The sequence below is a fragment of the Herpailurus yagouaroundi genome, unplaced genomic scaffold (assembly GCF_014898765.1).
Source record: "Herpailurus yagouaroundi ecotype Mexico unplaced genomic scaffold, PumYag 207, whole genome shotgun sequence".
NCBI classification, from domain to species: Eukaryota; Metazoa; Chordata; class Mammalia; order Carnivora; family Felidae; genus Herpailurus; species Herpailurus yagouaroundi.
The window spans coordinates 1,932,552-1,950,938 of record NW_024412438.1 but is presented as its reverse complement, the minus strand read 5'-3'; the positions used below and the strand labels follow the sequence as shown (position 1 = coordinate 1,950,938).

The window sequence follows — 18,387 nt, the reverse complement described above, 5'->3', positions numbered from 1 at the left end:
GGGCAGGAGGAAGAGCCAAGGGGAAGAAGGCACAGAACGTGACCCTGCTTTCTCTTTCAACCTGTTTTCTACTTCGCAGGTGAGTGCTTAGTACGCAAGATTTGCAAAGCTCTTTGTTTGCTGCTCGGGTTTTGTTTCTGTTGCTGTTTACTTAGCACGGCTGCGGATCCCTTCTCCGGAATGGTCATTGGCATTGGGCGAGAACTCAGACAACACCCCCGTCGTCACCATCTCCCTCTTGCCCCAAGAGAGCACACTGTAAAATGCAGCCTCCGGCCTCCTGCTCCCAGGGTGGGGGGGGTGTTCTCCCCCCACGGAGCTGCCCTCCCCCACCCAATAGCCCACCACCCCTGGCTCTGCCTGTGCTCACACCTGGGAGCCATAGCTTTGGGCTCCTGTTTTCCACTCTCCCACCCTTTCTTCTGGGCAACGCTCCGCCCCCACCTTAGCTTTAGATTATCTTCATCTGCTCAGCGTTGCTCTGTCTCCCCAGATTGGAAGTTCAGCAGAAGCATTTGCATGGGGTCCCTGGTTTTTTCCTTTCTCCTCTGTGGCATTTTTTCCCCCGTTAGATTGGAATGCAATCGAACACACACCTCCCTTCTCCCTACATGTTCACGTCTGATGAACCCAGGTATGTCCCCCTAGTGTGCGTCTGCAGCACGTTCGACAAATAATCTGATGGATTCGTTCACTGGTGTGGACTTCAACCCTGACCAGATGATTGACCAACCAACCGGCCGGTTCCCACTGTGGCCAAGCAGCTGAGCTGTGACCAATTCAGCCCGTCAGGGTCCCTTCAGAATAGTCCTGACCCTGACAGTGACCCTCTTCACGGCCTCCCTCACTTCCTTGTTGCGAAGGGTATAGACGATGGGGTTGAGGAGAGGAGTGAGAAGGGCATACACCAAGGCAATACACTTGTCTGTGCCCTCAGAGCGGTTCCCAGGTGGCCCCACATAGACCGTGAAGGCGGAGGCATAAAAGAGGGCCACCACGGTCATGTGGGAGGAGCAGGTGGAGAAGGCCTTGACCCGGCTGGCAGCCGAGGGCAGCTTCAGCAAGGCCCTCAGGATGCCCCCGTAGAGTCCCCAAATGAGCACGAAGTTGCAGCCAGTGGCCGCACCAATCACCGCCCCGTGCACTCGAGCGTGCCAGCCTGCGTCCACGCACGCCAACCGCATCAGCGGTGCCAGGTCACAGAAGTAGTGGGCCACCTCTTTCAGACAGAAGGGTAGGGTGGCCGTGAGGCTGGCTGGCACCAGTGCCGCTGAGAAGCCAGCCACCCAAGCGGCCCCTGCCAGCCAGAACCGGACCTTTCTGGTCATGAGTGCCCGGTAGTGGAGCGGGCGGCAGATGGCCAGGTAGCGGTCCAGCGCCATGACGCCCAGCAGATGGCACTCGGTCATGCCCAGGGAGTGGAAGACGTACAGCTGGATGAAGCACACCGCTGCCGAGATGACTGAGCGCCCACGGAGCCACGTGTGCAGCAGCGTGGGCACCGTGGCGCTGACGTACCCGAGCTCCAGGAAGGAGAGGACACCGATGAAGAAGTACATGGGCGTGGACAGTCCAGCATCCACCTGGACCAGGACAACGATGAACAGGTTCCCGGACAGTGTGAGGAGATAGAGGCACAGGGTCCCCAAGAAGGCAAGAGGTCGCAGGGTTCCGGGGACACTGAAACCAGAGAGGATGAAACTCTGGGTCCACGTGTGGTTGAGCGGATCCATGATACCTAGGAAGTACTTCAGGATCTTCCTCTCTTTGGAAAAGTCTTCCTGGTGCCAAGAACATGAAGTGTGAGCACCTAGCAGCAACCTGACATTGTCTAACCAATGCCAGTCCCTTCACAATAGAGGAATTGCACTCTCAAGGGTGGAAGTGGACGGACCCACATCATAGAATCTGCTGTTGACAGGGCTGGAACTAGAAACCAAGGCTCTGATCCCAGTTGAATCCTCTCTAATTTATAATATTGGGTTCTAGATACTGGGGCATCTGGATCTTGTCTCTAGTCCCCCATCAGCAAATAGGAGAGGCAAGAAAATTCCTACCTCTATCCTTCCTATAGTTACCGATGATGAAACAACCAGCAAAACTGGGCTGTGGAGAAGAATGAAGTCATCCCCTAAAGGTGACTTCCAGGGCCTCTTTGAGGAAGCCCCACTGGAGTTTATAGACTGTTCCCATAAGGGCTGGAAGGAGAGGTGGGAAATGGCAGAGATGGGGGCACTCTGACAACAGTCCCTGACATCTGAGGTCCGCGGTGCCCGACGGTACCTCCCTTAGTAGACTCACCATGTCTTTTAAAGTATGATCTCCACAGGAGACATGCACTGGGATCTCTTAGAGAGGAAAACCATAAGGTCAAAAGTCCCAAGCAAGAAGTCCCATAGCATAAAAAGAAGAGCCTTCTCTGAATCAGCGATTTGGTTTTAGCACCTGCTCTGTCACTGACCCGCAGGGCACCCTGAGCTGAGCAACTTCTCCTCACATACCCTCAACTTCCCTAAAATAAACAAAAAACAGTGTTGAACAGATGTTTTCTAAGACTCTTACAACACAGAGCATTTATGGTCCCCTAAAGTCCCTGAAAAATGGTTTGGGGGGAGGGGGGAGGGAGGCGATCTACACTAACACGCCCAGAGTTCTCCTCCCACACCCTTCACCTTAACGAACCTCCCCTAGGAAAGATCGACGCCCTCCCCTGGTCCTCTGCTTCTACTACACTCACCCCTGCTGCCCTGTCCCTGCCCGTTACCTGACCGTGTGGATGACATTAACACTCATGGCACCCTCCTCAACATCGCTTGCCCCCCAAGACTCTGCCCTACTTATATCTCATGCTCCGGGACACACTGGTCTCTCTGGGGCTCCTTGCTGCGTGCTCCCTGGGGTTGCCGGGTGTGACTAGCCGTCTCCAAGGGGTTCCTCTGGGGCAGGAAGTGGGGCACGGGAAAAGTGAAGCAGATCCACTCTGTTTCTCAAACACCTTTTCTCAGCCCTGCAACCCTGATTGTTGGGCTCTGGAGTCCAGTGTCTTCAAGTTCCAGAGAGCTTTCTCCAAGGAGAGAGAGCCACCCCCCATAATCTCGGGCACACACGGACAGTAACACCTTGGGGACCCCAGAAGTGTCTCCTTCTTAAAAACTGCCTTGGTAAGAGACTTCTCTATCAGCTTCATTTGCACCAAAGACAAGGGCTGGGTGACCCCAGAGGACTGAGCCGTGAATTTGCCCGCAACTAGCTTTGCCCTGGTTTGAGGAAGATCAGCTGCACACGATTCTCTTCTTGTCCATGACAAGCATCACCGCTCCTTCCTGAGCACATCTGCTACTACTCATTCACTGAGCCCCCCAGCACTGTGTGTCTACTGTGTGCCCAGCACCATCGCAGACGCGGCCATCGCTGCCACCGCCACCATCGTGACTACGACACGGGACGCCCACGTGCTGCTGACCCTACTTCCCACCATCACGCTCCGTTTATAACCACCGGGATCATCGTCATAAAGGTCCTGCAGTCAGCTGTGGCACCCTGACCTCAACTGGACACCATGCACGTGCCTGCACTGGACGGATAGAGAGGCCATATAAATAGTAGACTGAAAGCATTAATCCACTGGAGACTACTGGGTGTCCACCACCCACGTCTGTGGATTCAAACGTGGTTTAACATCTAGAAATCAGAAGCAAAGGACAAGATAATAGCAAAACTAACCCGACTATCAGGACATTCACCATGAAAGATTTGCGCATAGACCACATAAACGCAGAACAAACTCTCTTCAGGTCAACCTAGAAAATCTTGAGAGAGCTGGAGTTGTTTAGTTGGTTTCGGGAAGTTTCTGTAGAAAATTATGTAACCTCTCTTTTTTTTTTAATATGAAATTTATCGTCAAATTGGTTTCCATACAACCCCCCGTGCTCATCCCAACAGGTGCCCTTCTCAATGCCCATCACCCTCTTTCCCCTCCCTCCCACGCCTCATCAACCCTCAGTTTATTCTAAGTTTTTTTACAAAATTTTTTATTACATTTATTTATTTTTGAGAGACAGAGAGAGACAGCGCAAGTGGGGGAGGGACAGAGAGAGAAGAAGACACAGAATCCGAAGCAGGCCCCAGGCTCTGAGCTGAGAGCACTGAGCCCGACTCGAGGCTTGAACTCACTTGAGATCATGACCTGAGCCAAAGTCGGACGCTCAACCGACTGAGCCACCCAGGCACCCCTTATTCTCAGTTTTTAAGAGTCTCTTATGGTTTGCCTCCTTCCCTCTCTGTAACTTCTTTTTCCCCTTCCCCTCCCCCATGGTCTTCTGTTAAGTTTCTCAGGATCCACATAAGAGTGAAAACATATGGTATCTGTCTTTCTCTGCATGACTTATTTCATTTAGCATAACACTCTCCAGTTCTATCCATGTTGCTACAAAAGGCCATATTTCATTCTTTCTCATTGCCAGGCAGTATCCCATTGTATATATAAACCACAACTTCTTTATCCGTTCATCAGTTGGTGGACATTTGGGCTCTTTCCATAATTTGGCTATTGTTGAAAGTCTGCTATAAACGTTGGGGTACATGTGCCCCTATGCATCAGCACTCCTGTATCCCTTGGGTAAATTCCTAGCAGTGCTATTGCTGGGTCATAGGATAGATCTATTTTTAATTTTTTGAGGAACCTCCACACTGTTTTCCAGAGTAGCTGCACCAATTTGCATTCCCACCAACAGCGGGTTCCCATTTCTCCACATCCTCTCCAGCATCTACACTCTCCTGATTTGTTCATTTTAGTCACTCTGACTGGCGTGAGGTGATATCTCAATGTGGTTTTGATTTGTATTTCCCTGATGAGGAGTGACATTGTAGCCTCAAGATTGGAAGAATCTTGACCTGAGTAAAAAATTCTCTGGTGCTTGGGCAATTAGGGGTTCTCATTCAGTCTTTGCCAGTCTTGAGCCTATATTCCACATCATCTGAACACCTGACTTTCCTCCAGGATGGATGCTTGCAACTGACATTTGACAAAATTTCTGCATTCTCCGTAGTCCCAAACACCAAAATACCCCTGATTTGCAGTCTTATTTATAGATCTGTAGGATTCTGAGACGGACTTCCCCCATGCTTTGTAGAGCCCAGCTGTATATCACCTGGTCTGGCAATAAGTGTATTATAATAACTGTGTGCTTGCCTTCAGAAACCTATCAATGTGACACACACATGTGTTTATAAGAAACAAACCCAGATCAATCCAATAATATGTGCCAAAGTCTTGGCAGTGTATATGAATAAGAAGTGAGGTGTTTGACCTAATTGCAAAAAAACAGAGAAAATAAAAATTGGAGGGTTGCTTGGCTCAGGAAGGTATTTATTTTCTTCTCGGGTCATCCTCCACCAGCAGGGTTGGCTCACCTAATATTTTTTCTGCGTTAGAAACTGAGCAAGACTAAAGAACAACTTCCGATGCCTCCATTAAGAAATTTATAATGTAGCAAAAAAGACTACTGAGAACCCTATCACGGTGTTAAGGGAAGAAAGTAGGATTTCCAAAGTGCCGACATTTTACAATATGATTGTTAATATTTCTTAAAAAGCTTTTGGGCAGGGAAAGATGAAAAATAACAGATAGTAAGTGTTTAAAATGATTTTATAATGGGGCACCTGGGTGGCTCAGTTGGCTGAGCATCCGACTTCGGCTCAGGTCATGACCTCACAGTTCCTGAGTTCGAGCCCCCTATCAGGCTCTGTGCTGACAGCTCGGACCCTGGGGCCTTCTTCAGGTTCTGTGTGTGTCTCTCTCTCTCTGCCCCTCCCCTGCTTCTTCTCTGTCTCTGTCTCTCTCTCTCATAAAAAATAAATAGTAAAAAAAAATAATAATAAATAAAATCATTTTATAAGTGATTTTTTATTTTTATTCATAAATATTCTGTATCATGGACATACGTAGATGTGATATTGTTCTCCAAGAGAAAAAAGTGATCCAAAGGTTAGAAAAGTTTCATCAAAAGCAGCTGAAATTATATGAAGAGAGGAAAAATCACAGTGATTCTGTTATTCATTAGGTATATTTAAGTTATTGAATGCTCTTTATTTTCCACACTGCCTATTAGGGAAAGTATGAGGTGTATAAAACATCCCTTTCCTCAAGATGCTTGATTTGGAGTGAGGGAGACAGACCCCAAGATGGGCATTTATAAAAGAACATGGGCACTTAAGTGTATGAAGTCACTTATACACTTTGTATACACAGTGTATAAGAGTCATAGAAATTTACATACATCGAGGTACTTTCCTCACCATCGGCTTTGAAAACGATCCAAAAGTTTAAAAATACCCTTTGCTGTCAAGGCTGCAGGGAAACATTCTCACACATTGCTTCCAGGAGGACAGAATAGTTAAGAAATTTGAAGGAAAGTTTAGCAATGCTTCCGTACACGACACATTCACTTCCGCATAGCAATCCCACCTCTAAGAATCTGTCTTACAGATATGCGTGTGCACATATGTGAAATGACATGGACACAGAGGTTTTCACTGTGATTTTGTTTGTAATACCAAGACATGTCATTATAGCGACACAGTGCAATCATATATCCTGGTTTGCCCAGGTGAGTTCCAGTCAATGCCTGTTTTTCAGGGCTAATTATCCATAGAGCCCCACTTCGTTCTGAAAAGTACTTGGGTTTATTTAACTGGAAACTATATAAGCATCTGGGTGATGGAGTGTTAGCTTTAATGCTACCACAGAGTTTGTGGTCTGAATATGTATGTGTGCCTGTACACATCATGCTTTGGCGCCTTCCTTCTTCTGTGCTGACAACAGTCTATCACTACAGAATGAGAGAAATAAGTCAATAAAATACTGTACAACCTTGGTTTACGAGCATAATTCGTCCTGAAAACATGCTTGCGATCCAAAGCACTTGTGTATCAAAGTGAATTTCCCCATGAGAAATAATGGAACCTCAGATAGTTCATTCCAAACCCCAAAATATTCATATTAAAAAATGATTATAATACAAAATAATAAAGAAAATACAAAATATCAAAAAAAAAATAAACAAGTTAACCTGCACTTACCATTGAAAACCTTTGTGAATGGTGTGGGGGAGACAAGAGAAAGGAGGGTTATTGTGTAGGACTTTCACTATCACTAACAGATGTTGGTTACAATACAATAGCAATAAACTCTTGTCATAGGCTGTATTTAACGTAACTGGCAATAAGGCATCAGAGAAAAGGTCTATATCCACAGGCAGCCTGACCTAGAAGGAAGCAAAACATTCCTAAGCTTACTCTCGTACGGAAAAGCAAAGGACTGTCCCTACGTGCTTTGAAGTGACAAAAAATACACGAGTGCCAGTGTGGGCACCTTCCAACGTTCTGAAAAAATCAGTGATTTCTGCCAAACACCGTGGCCTGAGACCGAGCATGTGAGCATGGGAGACGATCACCCACAATCCCTCAGCAAGAGAGAAGAACCATTGACTCAGTTGTGATCACGTGACATTTGACATCACGCACATCATATCATATTGCATGGCATCGCTCGTTATCGAGTTAAAATTTGTTAGAAATGTTTGCTCGTCTTGCAGAACACCCGCAGAGCAAGTTACTCCCAATCCAAGGTTTTACTGTATACACATATCTATCTGTATCTAGTGTGTATATATATATATATATAGTATACAGAAAAAGATGTATATAGGATATAGTATATAGACATGAGTATATATATACTTATATATAAGTATATAAATAGTTTAGTCTATAGAAATAGGTATACATATAGAGTATATGTAGAAATAAATATACATAGATAGCGCATAGAAATAGGTGTATATTCTTATTTCTTTCCTTCTAGACTGATGTGGGTGAGAGGGATGGCTGCTGGCCGGGCTTTGGGAAGGGAACCTGGTCCCTGTCACCCTGGCTCGATCCTTAGGATCCAATCACACATTCCTTTTTTACTCAGCAGTGGGCAGACACACAGACCCCGTGCTAGAAGGTAGCGGTGACTTTTGGGCTCCCCTGGGTTGTCAGGTAGGCATGCATGTCCCCACAAGAGGACTACAGGCCCCAGGGCTCCCTGCAAGGACCTGGACAATGGCCAGCAATGCCTTCAGACCATCGCTGGGGAAATGCGTTGGCCCATGACCACCCCTCAGGAAGAAGAACTGAGAGAGCACCGTGCAGGAGAAGAGAAAAGGGTGAAGACCCCAATCCAGGCATTGAGGGCAAAGTGTAGATTCTGCAAGGGCAGGGAGAAACGCACAGAAGGTTCCAGGCTGATTTGGGAACCTAGGCCAGGAGAAAACACTTGATTTGGAGTCTTAACAGGTCCACTGACTCACACGGGACAGCAAAGAGAAATACGGAAAAAACTGGGCATGCTCTGGGGTGCCCGGGGGGCTCAGGCGGTTAACCTCCCAACTTCGGTTCAGGCCACGATCTCACCATTCGTGAGTTCGAGCCCCGCGTCGGGCTCTATGCTGACAGCTCGGAGCCTGGAGCCTGCTTCGGATTCTGTCCCCCCCCCCCGCCCCTCCCCCACTTGCATTCTCTCTCAAAATAAATAAACATTAAAAACAAACAAACAAACAAACCCTGGGCCCCCTCCCAGGGAAGGAATCCCCCTGCAGAAACCTATGTGGCAAATTGGAATAATGACCGTTGCTTACGGAGTGTTTAATAGTCTGTTTGCTTTGCAAGTACAAAATAATTTAACCCTCCCAAGAATTAGTTACATAAGATTCCACTGTGCAACCCATTTTCCAGATGGGACTGAGTGCCTGGTCCGAGCAGGAAAGTGGTAGAGACAATGATCGATTGAATCAGGGACACGGGCTCAAAGGCCCTTCTCTAACCATGACCCTGCCCTGCCTCCAGGATAGTGAGGCTTCATTACGTGTGGAACACCTCTTAGCCATTGGGAGCACTGAAGTGCTCGGCACCATGCATGTTTTGTTTCTTTTCATGGTGATAGAACTGTGTGGTGGAAATGATATATATGTAAAAGGTGAAAAAAATGGATGTTTGCAGAGAGGTTGTGTGTTTTAGTGACATCAACGAAAGTGAAAGAAATGGGGTTTGGGCCAGCACCTTCCCCTCTCCGTGCTGGATGTCCAGACCTGACCCACAGGGGCCTCGTTTGGGCACTGCTTTCTGTAAGCAGTGTTGCAGTCGTGGAAGCAAAGCCCCGCAAGCAGGAGGCGATGTGACCGGCCACGCGCTGCAGGGAGGACAAGGCCGCAGGTCTTGCCAAGGTCATGCCTGCCCGGTGAACTGCTGACCCGGAATTGGGTCCGTGTCTTTTCACAGCAAGTCCCGGAACCTTTGTGGCATTTTGTTCTGGGTTTTTGTTGTTGTTTTTGTTTTCGTTTTTACAGCAAAACTATTAAAAACAAGTTTATGAGGACAGTGACCTGTCTGCCATGTCTTTGTCACGAACAGCGGGGCCTGTCACCTCCCTGACCCTCAATTCACTGGTCTGAAAAGTGAAAAGACGGACCTAGATGATCTCAGCCAAGGAAGCGGTTGGGAGCCAGGGGAGAAACCAGGGTGTAGGGAGAGCCCTGGGCTTCCGTTCCCTATCTCTACTTTCCCTTTCAGTCTGTTTTCCACTTTGGTGCGTGTCTGCTTCGTGTATTACGTTCTAAGGCCATTTGTTTGAAAACGGGAGGTCAGACGATTTCCTGGGTGTCTCTGCTGTTTCTTGAAGAGCGTCTGCTTCTCATCAGGCCAGGCCGCAGGATGTGGAACGGACGTGAAGAAGGAAAGCGTCCCCGATCCCCCGCTGCCCGCCCACCCACGGCGGACACAGACAAGTATACATTCTGAACAGGTAACACAACGCAGCGTCCTCACGGGAAGAGACAACAAGAGTAGGGCCTCAGGTGTATGGGTTGGGGTCTGGGAACCAGGGCCTAGATGATGGCCTAAATTAGTTAAAAATCCCTACTAAAGGCCACGGGGAGAGGTGCATTGAGGATGGAGAAACTGAGGCAGGTCTGAGTCCTCTGGTATATACTCATGACTCCTCTGTTTCTGAGAAACTGGGTGCACTAAGAAACTAGGGATGAGCCTGTTAGTATATCTGGGAGCCACAGGCCAGGGAAGGGAGAATTGGGGTAGCGATGAGCTCTGACATTTTCTGAATCTGTTGTCTCGAATTACATCTCTCACTTACCCCCTGCTTATATGCCCTTCCTCTCCATCCATTCTAGACTGTCCCAAATCAGCAAACCATCTCCTTACCTACCTATATGGGTCCTTTTCAAACAATGTCCTCCCCCCCACACCCCCGCCCCGGGCATGAACACCAGATCCGTCCTTTTTCTAGTAGCCTAGACTAGTCAAAACATTCTGAACCTCAGTTTCCTCACATATAAGGTTATCCCCACTTGAGGGGGCACTCAGTAAGTAATATTTCTGCTATCTATTACAACTAGTTTGTCGGCGGTAAATATGTAGGTACGGACTAAAAATTACTGATGGCTGGTCTGAATGGGCTGAGAGATCGGGAACTTTGAATGTCATTTCAACTGACCTCAAAGAATAAACCCACACAGTCAGTGTCTGTTCTGGGAAAGCCCCCAGAGGCTCAGGCCTCTACTTGCGAGATGGGGAGGCCACGCGTGTCCTGTCCTCCTCGCCTCGGTGCAGAAGCACTCCAGAGGCAGGAGAGTGTTTGCTGGGCAGCACAGAGCTGTACCCACATGTGGGGCCTAAGGGAATCCTTCCCTAGGAAGGATCAGCATCCAAGGGCTGGATGGTGGCCTAAGTCAGTTAAAAACGCCTATTAATGGTAGAGGGCAGTGAGGAGGGGGAAACTGAGGCCTCCGAGATACTAGTGCAGGTCTTGTTTCTGCCACTTCTGAGACAGATCCCGGGCCGTGTCAATAGCCTCTCTGCTCACGCCGGCAGCGTGAGATGGCCCTGGCGATCTTGGAGCAGTGTGTCCGGAACAAGCCTCAGACACTGCCCTGCTTCCCGGTTAGATCTCACGCAGTTTTGCTGACCTTCCATATCCTTAACCAGCCCACTTTGGTCCAGCAGAGGCACCTTGGGGCCACCGCTGAATGGTCCCCTGCCACAGGCATCCTGTCAGAAGGAGCTGGGTACCTAGGATTCCCCCAGGGAAGCCTGACAGCCAGCCCCATCCAGCCAAGGAATCCCTCCCACGACACTTTTCTTCTGAGCACCTCAGGGGACAGAGTAAGGGGCTAACAAGTTTGCTAATAAGAAGACAAACGAGCTGTTTAATTGAGCTGGGGAAGCCAGAGGGTGAGGCAAGAGTCCTGTTCCCCGGAGGGGCCTCTGCCTGCTTAATGATGCACAGTCTGAACTTTGGTAATTATCAGCATTTTGCCTCCATCCTGCTACACCCCCCCCTCCCCGCCGGAGTTGTGAGCGGTGGAGTCTTTTCTGCTTGCCTCCCTCAATGAACACTAATTGGGAACATGGGAACACAGACCCAGGATGTCAAAAAGACAGCCTCAGAACACCATACTTCGGAGAGACTTTTCCCCAGGCCCGGTCAGGAGACACCAGGGTCCCAGCTTCGCCTGAGCCACACCGAACTGGCCCTACCGTCACACGAGGCACTGTGCATGTGGTGTGGCTTCCGCAGGCCTGAGTTGTAATCTAGGCTCGGACTCTGCCTGACAGATTCAGAGTCGGCCACACACGTTCCCTGACCTATATTTTCATAGCATCTGAAACGTGGAGGTCGGATTTTACGACTTGCGTGGCTTCTTTGAACTCTAATTTTAGCAACCATGATAAATGTGTTTTTTGTTCTGATACCCAGGAAAACAGCGTCAAGAATCAAGAGTAGTAGACTAACTTATGCTTTAAAACAAAAAAGAAGAAGAAGAAGAAGAAGAAGAAGAAGAAGAAGAAGAAGAAGAAGTTTCTTGAGGGTGGGGGAAGTGACAGAGAAACAGGGCGTATGATGAACAAATGTGTGCCCTGCTCCCCCCAAAAGAGGGGCGTATACCATCTGAGCCCAAAGGAAGGAATTGCTAACACTTGTTTGCCCTTTCAGAGAGTTTTTTAAACTCTCACTTCCTTTTTAAGAAAAAAAAAAAAAGATTATAATTTCCTTCTAGAAAAAAATGAAATGGTCTGGTCCCCTGCCTGTCAGCACATGCCTGCTTGTCTGTGTACCTATTCGCGCATACACGGCACTGAGTCTCCCGGCTCTCCGGGCGACTCAGCCATCAGAACCACAAGGGCAGCGTTCGGTGTTGGTAATCATAGGGAAGAACACGCCGTTGAGAAAACCTTGCGTTTGAATTCCACTGTGCACAAATCAGCAGTTATGAAATGTTGTGCGATTTAGCAAACCCCTTTTGGCCTCATTTTGAAAACTGTTAATGTCAATGACGCCTACCTTGAAGGTTGTCGCAGGAACTGGGATCATTTGCGTTGGCCTGCCCTAGGTGCTGTAAGAACAACATCGAACTTGGCCGATTGCTGTTATTATCCGCATTGTACTTAACACACCCAATTCCTAACAGAACCAAAGAGATGACTCTTGACATCTGTTGAGTAGCAGTCCTTTGAAGCGTTTGGCAAAGGGCATAAATCCAAATGAGTGTTAGGTCTGTGGAGTCAGCGTGTCCCTTCCCAAGTCTTACGATCACACAGAGATTAGTTAAAAGCGGTCAGAACCACTTGTGACACTGAGCCAGACTGCTCCCTTCTAGGATCCTACCTGCTCCGGACAAGAGGCAAGCACACCGGAATGCTTTCTAGGAGATCCCACGTAGAACATATGGCATCACAACTAACACGTCAGCCTTCATGAGTTATCGGGAGGGATCAAGGGGCGTGAGAAAGGACCCTGACCAAAGCTGAAGTTCAGTCAGTATTAAGGCCCTGTCTCTTCCCCTTTTAGAAATGCCCAGGCTGCTGAAATCCGCCCTCCCCGCCCCCTGCCACCCTCACCACAGTTCGATCACTTCTCAGCTTGCCCACGGGGTTTCACATTAGCTCTGGTCTTCTTGTGTGTTCTGTTGCAAAGAAATCTTCAGCTGCCTTTGAATAACATAGCACAGCCTTTTCTTTAAAAAAAGAAAGAGACTTTATTTTTTCAGGGAGGTTTTAGGTTCACAGCAAAACTGAGCAGAAATTACAGATCTCCATTACACCTCCTGCCCCACACATGCATAGCTTCCCCTACCGTCACCATCCTGCACCAGAGTGGCCCGTCTATGACAATTGATAATGACGCATCATTATCACCCAAAGCCCATAGTTTAGGGCTCAGTCTTGGTGGTGCACATCCGTGGGTCTGGACAAGTGTACAATGACATGTATCCATTACAGTCTCATTCGCTGTGGTTTCGCTGTGTTCCACGTTTCTCCCCTACTCCCTAGCAATCGCGGATCTTTTTACTGGCTCCGCACCTTGGTCCTCTCCAGAACGTCCCACGGTTGGAATTTTTCAGTATGTAGGCTTTGCAGATTGGCTCCTGCCATTTAATAACATGCAGTTAAGTCACCTCCAGATCCTTCCATGGCTTCACAGCTCATCGCTGTTTATAATGGTTCGTTGTCTGAATGTACGTGTGATGTTAGTTTGGACTAAGACAGTCAGCTTTCTTTTCTGCAGACAGCCTCGGAACGTTTGCCCACATTAGCTCTTGGGAAGCCTCATCCGTCTTGCGGATCAGGTGGGGGCTTGCCACAATACCGTCTGTGAGCTGGTGCCATTTATTTGCCATGTCAGGGTTTATGGTACTCCAGAATGCACCCACTGTGTCGCAGAAAAAAAACCACTACAGAACAAAGGGTTCATCAGGCCCCCGAAACTTCAAGAAGCTCCCTGGGAAAGAGAAATTGTATTTACTCACGATGAATGCAGAAAGCGCGGGTGATCGAGATTTTAATCATTGCGACGAGGCAGCCTAGTCAAGAGGCAGCTAGTGCCAAAGTCCTTTGATATGTTTGAGTAAGAACTTCTATTTATAATGACCTTCTATGCCTTCGAAGTTTCCGGTCTGCCAATTATTAAAAACGGGGTGAATGCATAGGTACCATTTGAACCAAAACAATGTCACAGATGACCCGCCCCCTTTCCAGAAGATGCAGTCAAGTACTAGTAGATATAGGTGCCTCAACCACCGTCTCTTGTCACTGCTGGTCCTTGAACGGGAACATACGGGGACGTAGCTGGGTGGCAACGCCTTTCCCCGACAATAGGCTGGGGCTCATTCTAGGGCCTATGGGTTTCTCAGGACCCACATGTCAGTGAGGTGAAAAAGAAAAATCTAATGTTCAAAAATCCTTTCAGCCCCTGATATTTTTAGGTCAAAAAAGCAAAAGAGGAACTACTTAGCTATTGTTTCTCCTTGTGGCAAAATTACTATTTACAGACAGGAAACTTTGATTTCTCTAGCTGCTGAGATAGAAATCTACAAGCCTGAGATGTGGAGCCTCAAAATCGCTCCCTACACATGTAACTTCTTTCCCCTTAGAAGCGAGCACGGTGTGAAACAGATGTCCACAAGCAGGTTTTTCGCCAGGTTTTTTCTGGCTGGTTCCATTTTTCCTTGCTATCTCTCAGAAAGCTTCATTTTCTCCACCCTTCCGGAGATGATCGCATCCCGAAGGTGCTCTGCAGGGGTTCTCTGACATTTTATTCTTTCAGTCAAGAGGGTGGTATCCGCATTTCTGAGCACTGGGGTGGAGGATGCGTCCAGTGAGGTGCGGTCTGCGAAAATTTCTCCAGAAAAGCCCCGGGGGGGTAGAGTCAGAAACCACAAGATCACAGTGGAGAATTAATCACAGGATTGTCTGGGAGCATAAGGGCTGTGTCAACAATATGCAGACAAGTGAAAATGGATTCAAATCCTTCCCCTATGTAGGCGGAAAATAGACATCCCTTACTCTACCGCCCCTGAGGCCTGAACAAAGGGAAATGTGTTTTGTCTATGACAAATTGAAAATTCATTCTCACGTGTGTACTGACATACGTTGGCATTTAGAGGAAAGTTTTGTTTTGTCCACCGGAGGATGAGTAGGAAACTTGGGGACTGGTGTTGGACCTGTGTAAAAGACAGGACATTAACATGAGAAAATCATCATGAGCTAATATTAAGCAAAAGAAGAATCAGGACGTAAAAGCTCTATTCTGCAGTATTAACACTGTGGTATTATCCGGAATTTAGAGTATGCACAAGGAGATACTTTCTCAGTTCCACAAACACACTTGCACCAAAATGGGGCTTCTTTTCTTCGTCACGAGTCTGTTTAATTTATTCTGAGGTTTATTCTACGACAAGGGCCAGAGGCATTATTTCAACACTTTTGAAACTCCTTTACTTAGTCACGGACAACTTTCAGTGGTGCCAATGGATAAGGGAGAGTTTTAAATGCGTCACTTAGCTTTGGTATATATTTTGCCTTTTTTGTTTTCTCCGAGATTCTATTTAAATCCAAGTTAGTTAACATATAGATAGTCTTGGTTTCAGGAGTAAAATTTAGTGATTCATCACTGACGTGTAACACCCAGGGCTCACCACAAGTGCCCTCCTTAAAGCCCATCGCCCGCTTAGCCACTCCCACCCCCACCCCCACCCCCCTCCATCAACCCTCGGTTTGTTCTCTGTCATTAAGAGTCATTTCTAGTTTGCTTCCCTATTTTTCCTTTCCCCTATGTTCATCTGTTTGGGTACTTCGATTCCACATATGAGTGAAATCATACGGTATTTGTCTTTCTCTCGCTCACTTATTTTGCTTAGTGTGATGCACTCTAGTTCCATCCACGTCATTTCAAAGGGCCAGATTTCATTCTTTTTGATGGCTAAGTAGTATTCCATAGTGTAGACATAACACCTCCTCTTTATCCATTCATCAGCTGATGGACACGGGCTCTTTCCATACTTTGGCTGTTGTTGATGGTGCTGCTATAAACATTGGGGTGCACGTGCCCCTTCGAATCAGTATTTCTGTATCCTTTTGGTAAATACCAATAGTGCAATCGTTGGATTGTAAGGTAGCTGTTGGATTGTAAGGTAGTTTTACCTTTTTGAGGAACCTCCATACTGTTTTCCAGAGTGGCTGCACCAGTTTGCATTCCCACCAGCAGTCCGCATCCTCACCAACCCCTGTTGTTTTCTGGGTTGTTAATTTTAGCCACTCTGACAGGTGTTAGGTAGTATCTTATTGTGGTTGTGATTTCTATTTCCCTGATGATGAGAGATGTTGAGCATCTTTTCATGCGTCTGTTGGCCATCTGGATGTCTTCCTTGGAAAAGTGTCTGTTGACTTCGTATGGTCAGGTACTTGATGAATATTTTCGAATTATTTCATGTGTGCTTGAGAAGTTTATAAGTGTGGGATTCAGAATTCTGTAGGTTAAAGTTTCTTAAGCTTGTTAATTGTGTTGGTCAAATCTTCTAAATCTAAATCTCAACTATTTTTTTTTTAATTTTTTTTTCAACGTTTATTTATTTTTGGGACAGAGAGAGACAGAGCATGAACAGGGGAGGGGCAGAGAGAGAGGGAGACACAGAATCGGAAACAGGCTCCAGGCTCTGAGCTGTCAGCCCAGAGCCCGACGCGGGGCTCGAACTCACGGACCGCGAGATCGTGACCTGGCTGAAGTCGGACGCTTAACCGACTGCGCCACCCAGGCGCCCCTCAACTATTTTTTTTTAATTTGCTCTTTCAACAGTTGAGAGATGATAAAATCTCAACCTCTAATGGTGATTTTGTCAGTTTCTCATTGTCATTCTCTTGATTTCAATCATATGTTTTTATATATAGCTTGCATACCTATACGTGTGCATATGTGAAAATAAAGGAAACAAATCGACTAACGCTGCCATAAATGTAAAATGATAAATTATATATATATTTATTTATTATATTAGAACATAATTTAATTTTGAGAGTTGAATATTTTGTCCTTCTGTAGTGAAACTCTACCTGTACTGACATTTTTTTTTTTTTTTTTTTGGTCAATCTTTATTTTAAGCTACCCTACTAACCTGGCTTTCTTCAAGGTAAGGCTTGAATAATATAAGTTTTTCTAAGTTTTTGTGAAGTGACTTAATGCTTTATGTGCATTTTGTCAATGATGCGTAGCTGGATTTGTTTTTTAATCTAAATGGAAAACATTGGTCTCTGAGCTGCTGACTTCAGTTCACGTATGTATGTATTTATGACGATTTTTTTTATATTTTCCAAGTTTAGCTTTATTTTATTTATTTATTTTTTTAATATATGAAATTTATTGTCAAATTGGTTTCCATTCAACACCCAGTGCTCATCCCAAAAGATGCCCTCTTCAATGCCCATCACCCACCCTCCCCTCCCTCCCACCCCCATCAACCCTCCGTTTGTTCTCAGTTTTTAAGGGTCTCTTAAGCTTTGGCTCTCTCCCACTCTAACCTCTTTTTTTTTTTCCTTCCCCTCCCCCATGGGTTTCTGTTAAGTTTCTCAGGATCCACATAAGAGTGAAAACATATGGTATATGACGATGTTTTAATTTGATTCTGCCATCTTAGTTTATTTCAATTTGCTTTCTTTTTCTCCCTTCTTGCCAAGTCCCCTTAAAATTTTTTTATCTACTGGAAAGAAGTTTGTTTTGCTTTTTTATTTTATTTTATTTTTTAAATATATCTTCTCTCAAATACAAATGCCTGAGGACACTCTCGTACCCTCTGGTTCCTGACCTCCGGTTACTAGGTTGATATACTTCCTGTTTCTTCTCTTTCATTCCGGCTTCACTTATTTGTAAGACTGCCGATGAAGATATTTGTTAATGCTTACTCCCGTTCTGACCTCCAACATTTCGTAGATTTATTCTTTTCCATTAAATAGTTCTTGCCAATGAGTTGTTGGCGTGCGTCTTTGTTATGCAAAATTTCTGAAGCTTTGAATCTGAGAATTGTTTTGCTTTAATTGTGGTAAAATACATGTAACATAAAATGTACCATCTTAACCATTGTTAACTCTACCGTTCAGTAGTGTTAACATTTACGTAGTCATGTGACCAATCTCCAGACCTCTTTTCTTCTTGCAAAACTGAAACTCTGTCCCCATCTGACAACATTTTTCCAATTCTCCCTCCCCCAGGCCCTGGCAAACACCAGAAATATGACTTTCGTTCCTCATGAACTTGAATACTCTTGGTACCTCAGACAAGTGTAATCATGTAAGTATTTGTCTTTTTGTGACTGTCTTACTTCACTTAGCATAATGTTCTCAAAGTTTATCCACGCTCCAGCAGGCGTCAGAATTTCCCTCCTTTTATTTTCTTTTTGCTGTAAATGAACATATTTATTTATTCAATCGTTTAGTCATTTATTTTAATTCAAGTATAATTAACACATAGTGTTATATGCGTTTCAGATGTACAATAAAAAACAG

At 46.2% G+C, this 18,387-nt stretch overlaps 1 protein-coding gene across 1 annotated transcript; it reads right to left on the bottom strand.

The window, feature by feature from the left end:
• Window positions 1-421: 421 nt before the first annotated feature.
• Window positions 422-2,216, bottom strand: LOC121015415 (olfactory receptor 6N1-like). Its single transcript, XM_040452316.1, has one exon. It carries the CDS (start codon window positions 1,731-1,733, stop codon window positions 789-791), a length of 945 nt encoding a protein of 314 aa, XP_040308250.1. The 5' UTR covers window positions 1,734-2,216; the 3' UTR covers window positions 422-788.
• Window positions 2,217-18,387: the final 16,171 nt, after the last annotated feature.

What these genes read in the sequence shown, in the direction of transcription:
- LOC121015415 (XM_040452316.1), bottom strand. Translation starts at nt 1,733, where the DNA reads ATGGATCCGCTCAACCACACGTGGACCCAGAGTTTCATCCTCTCTGGT.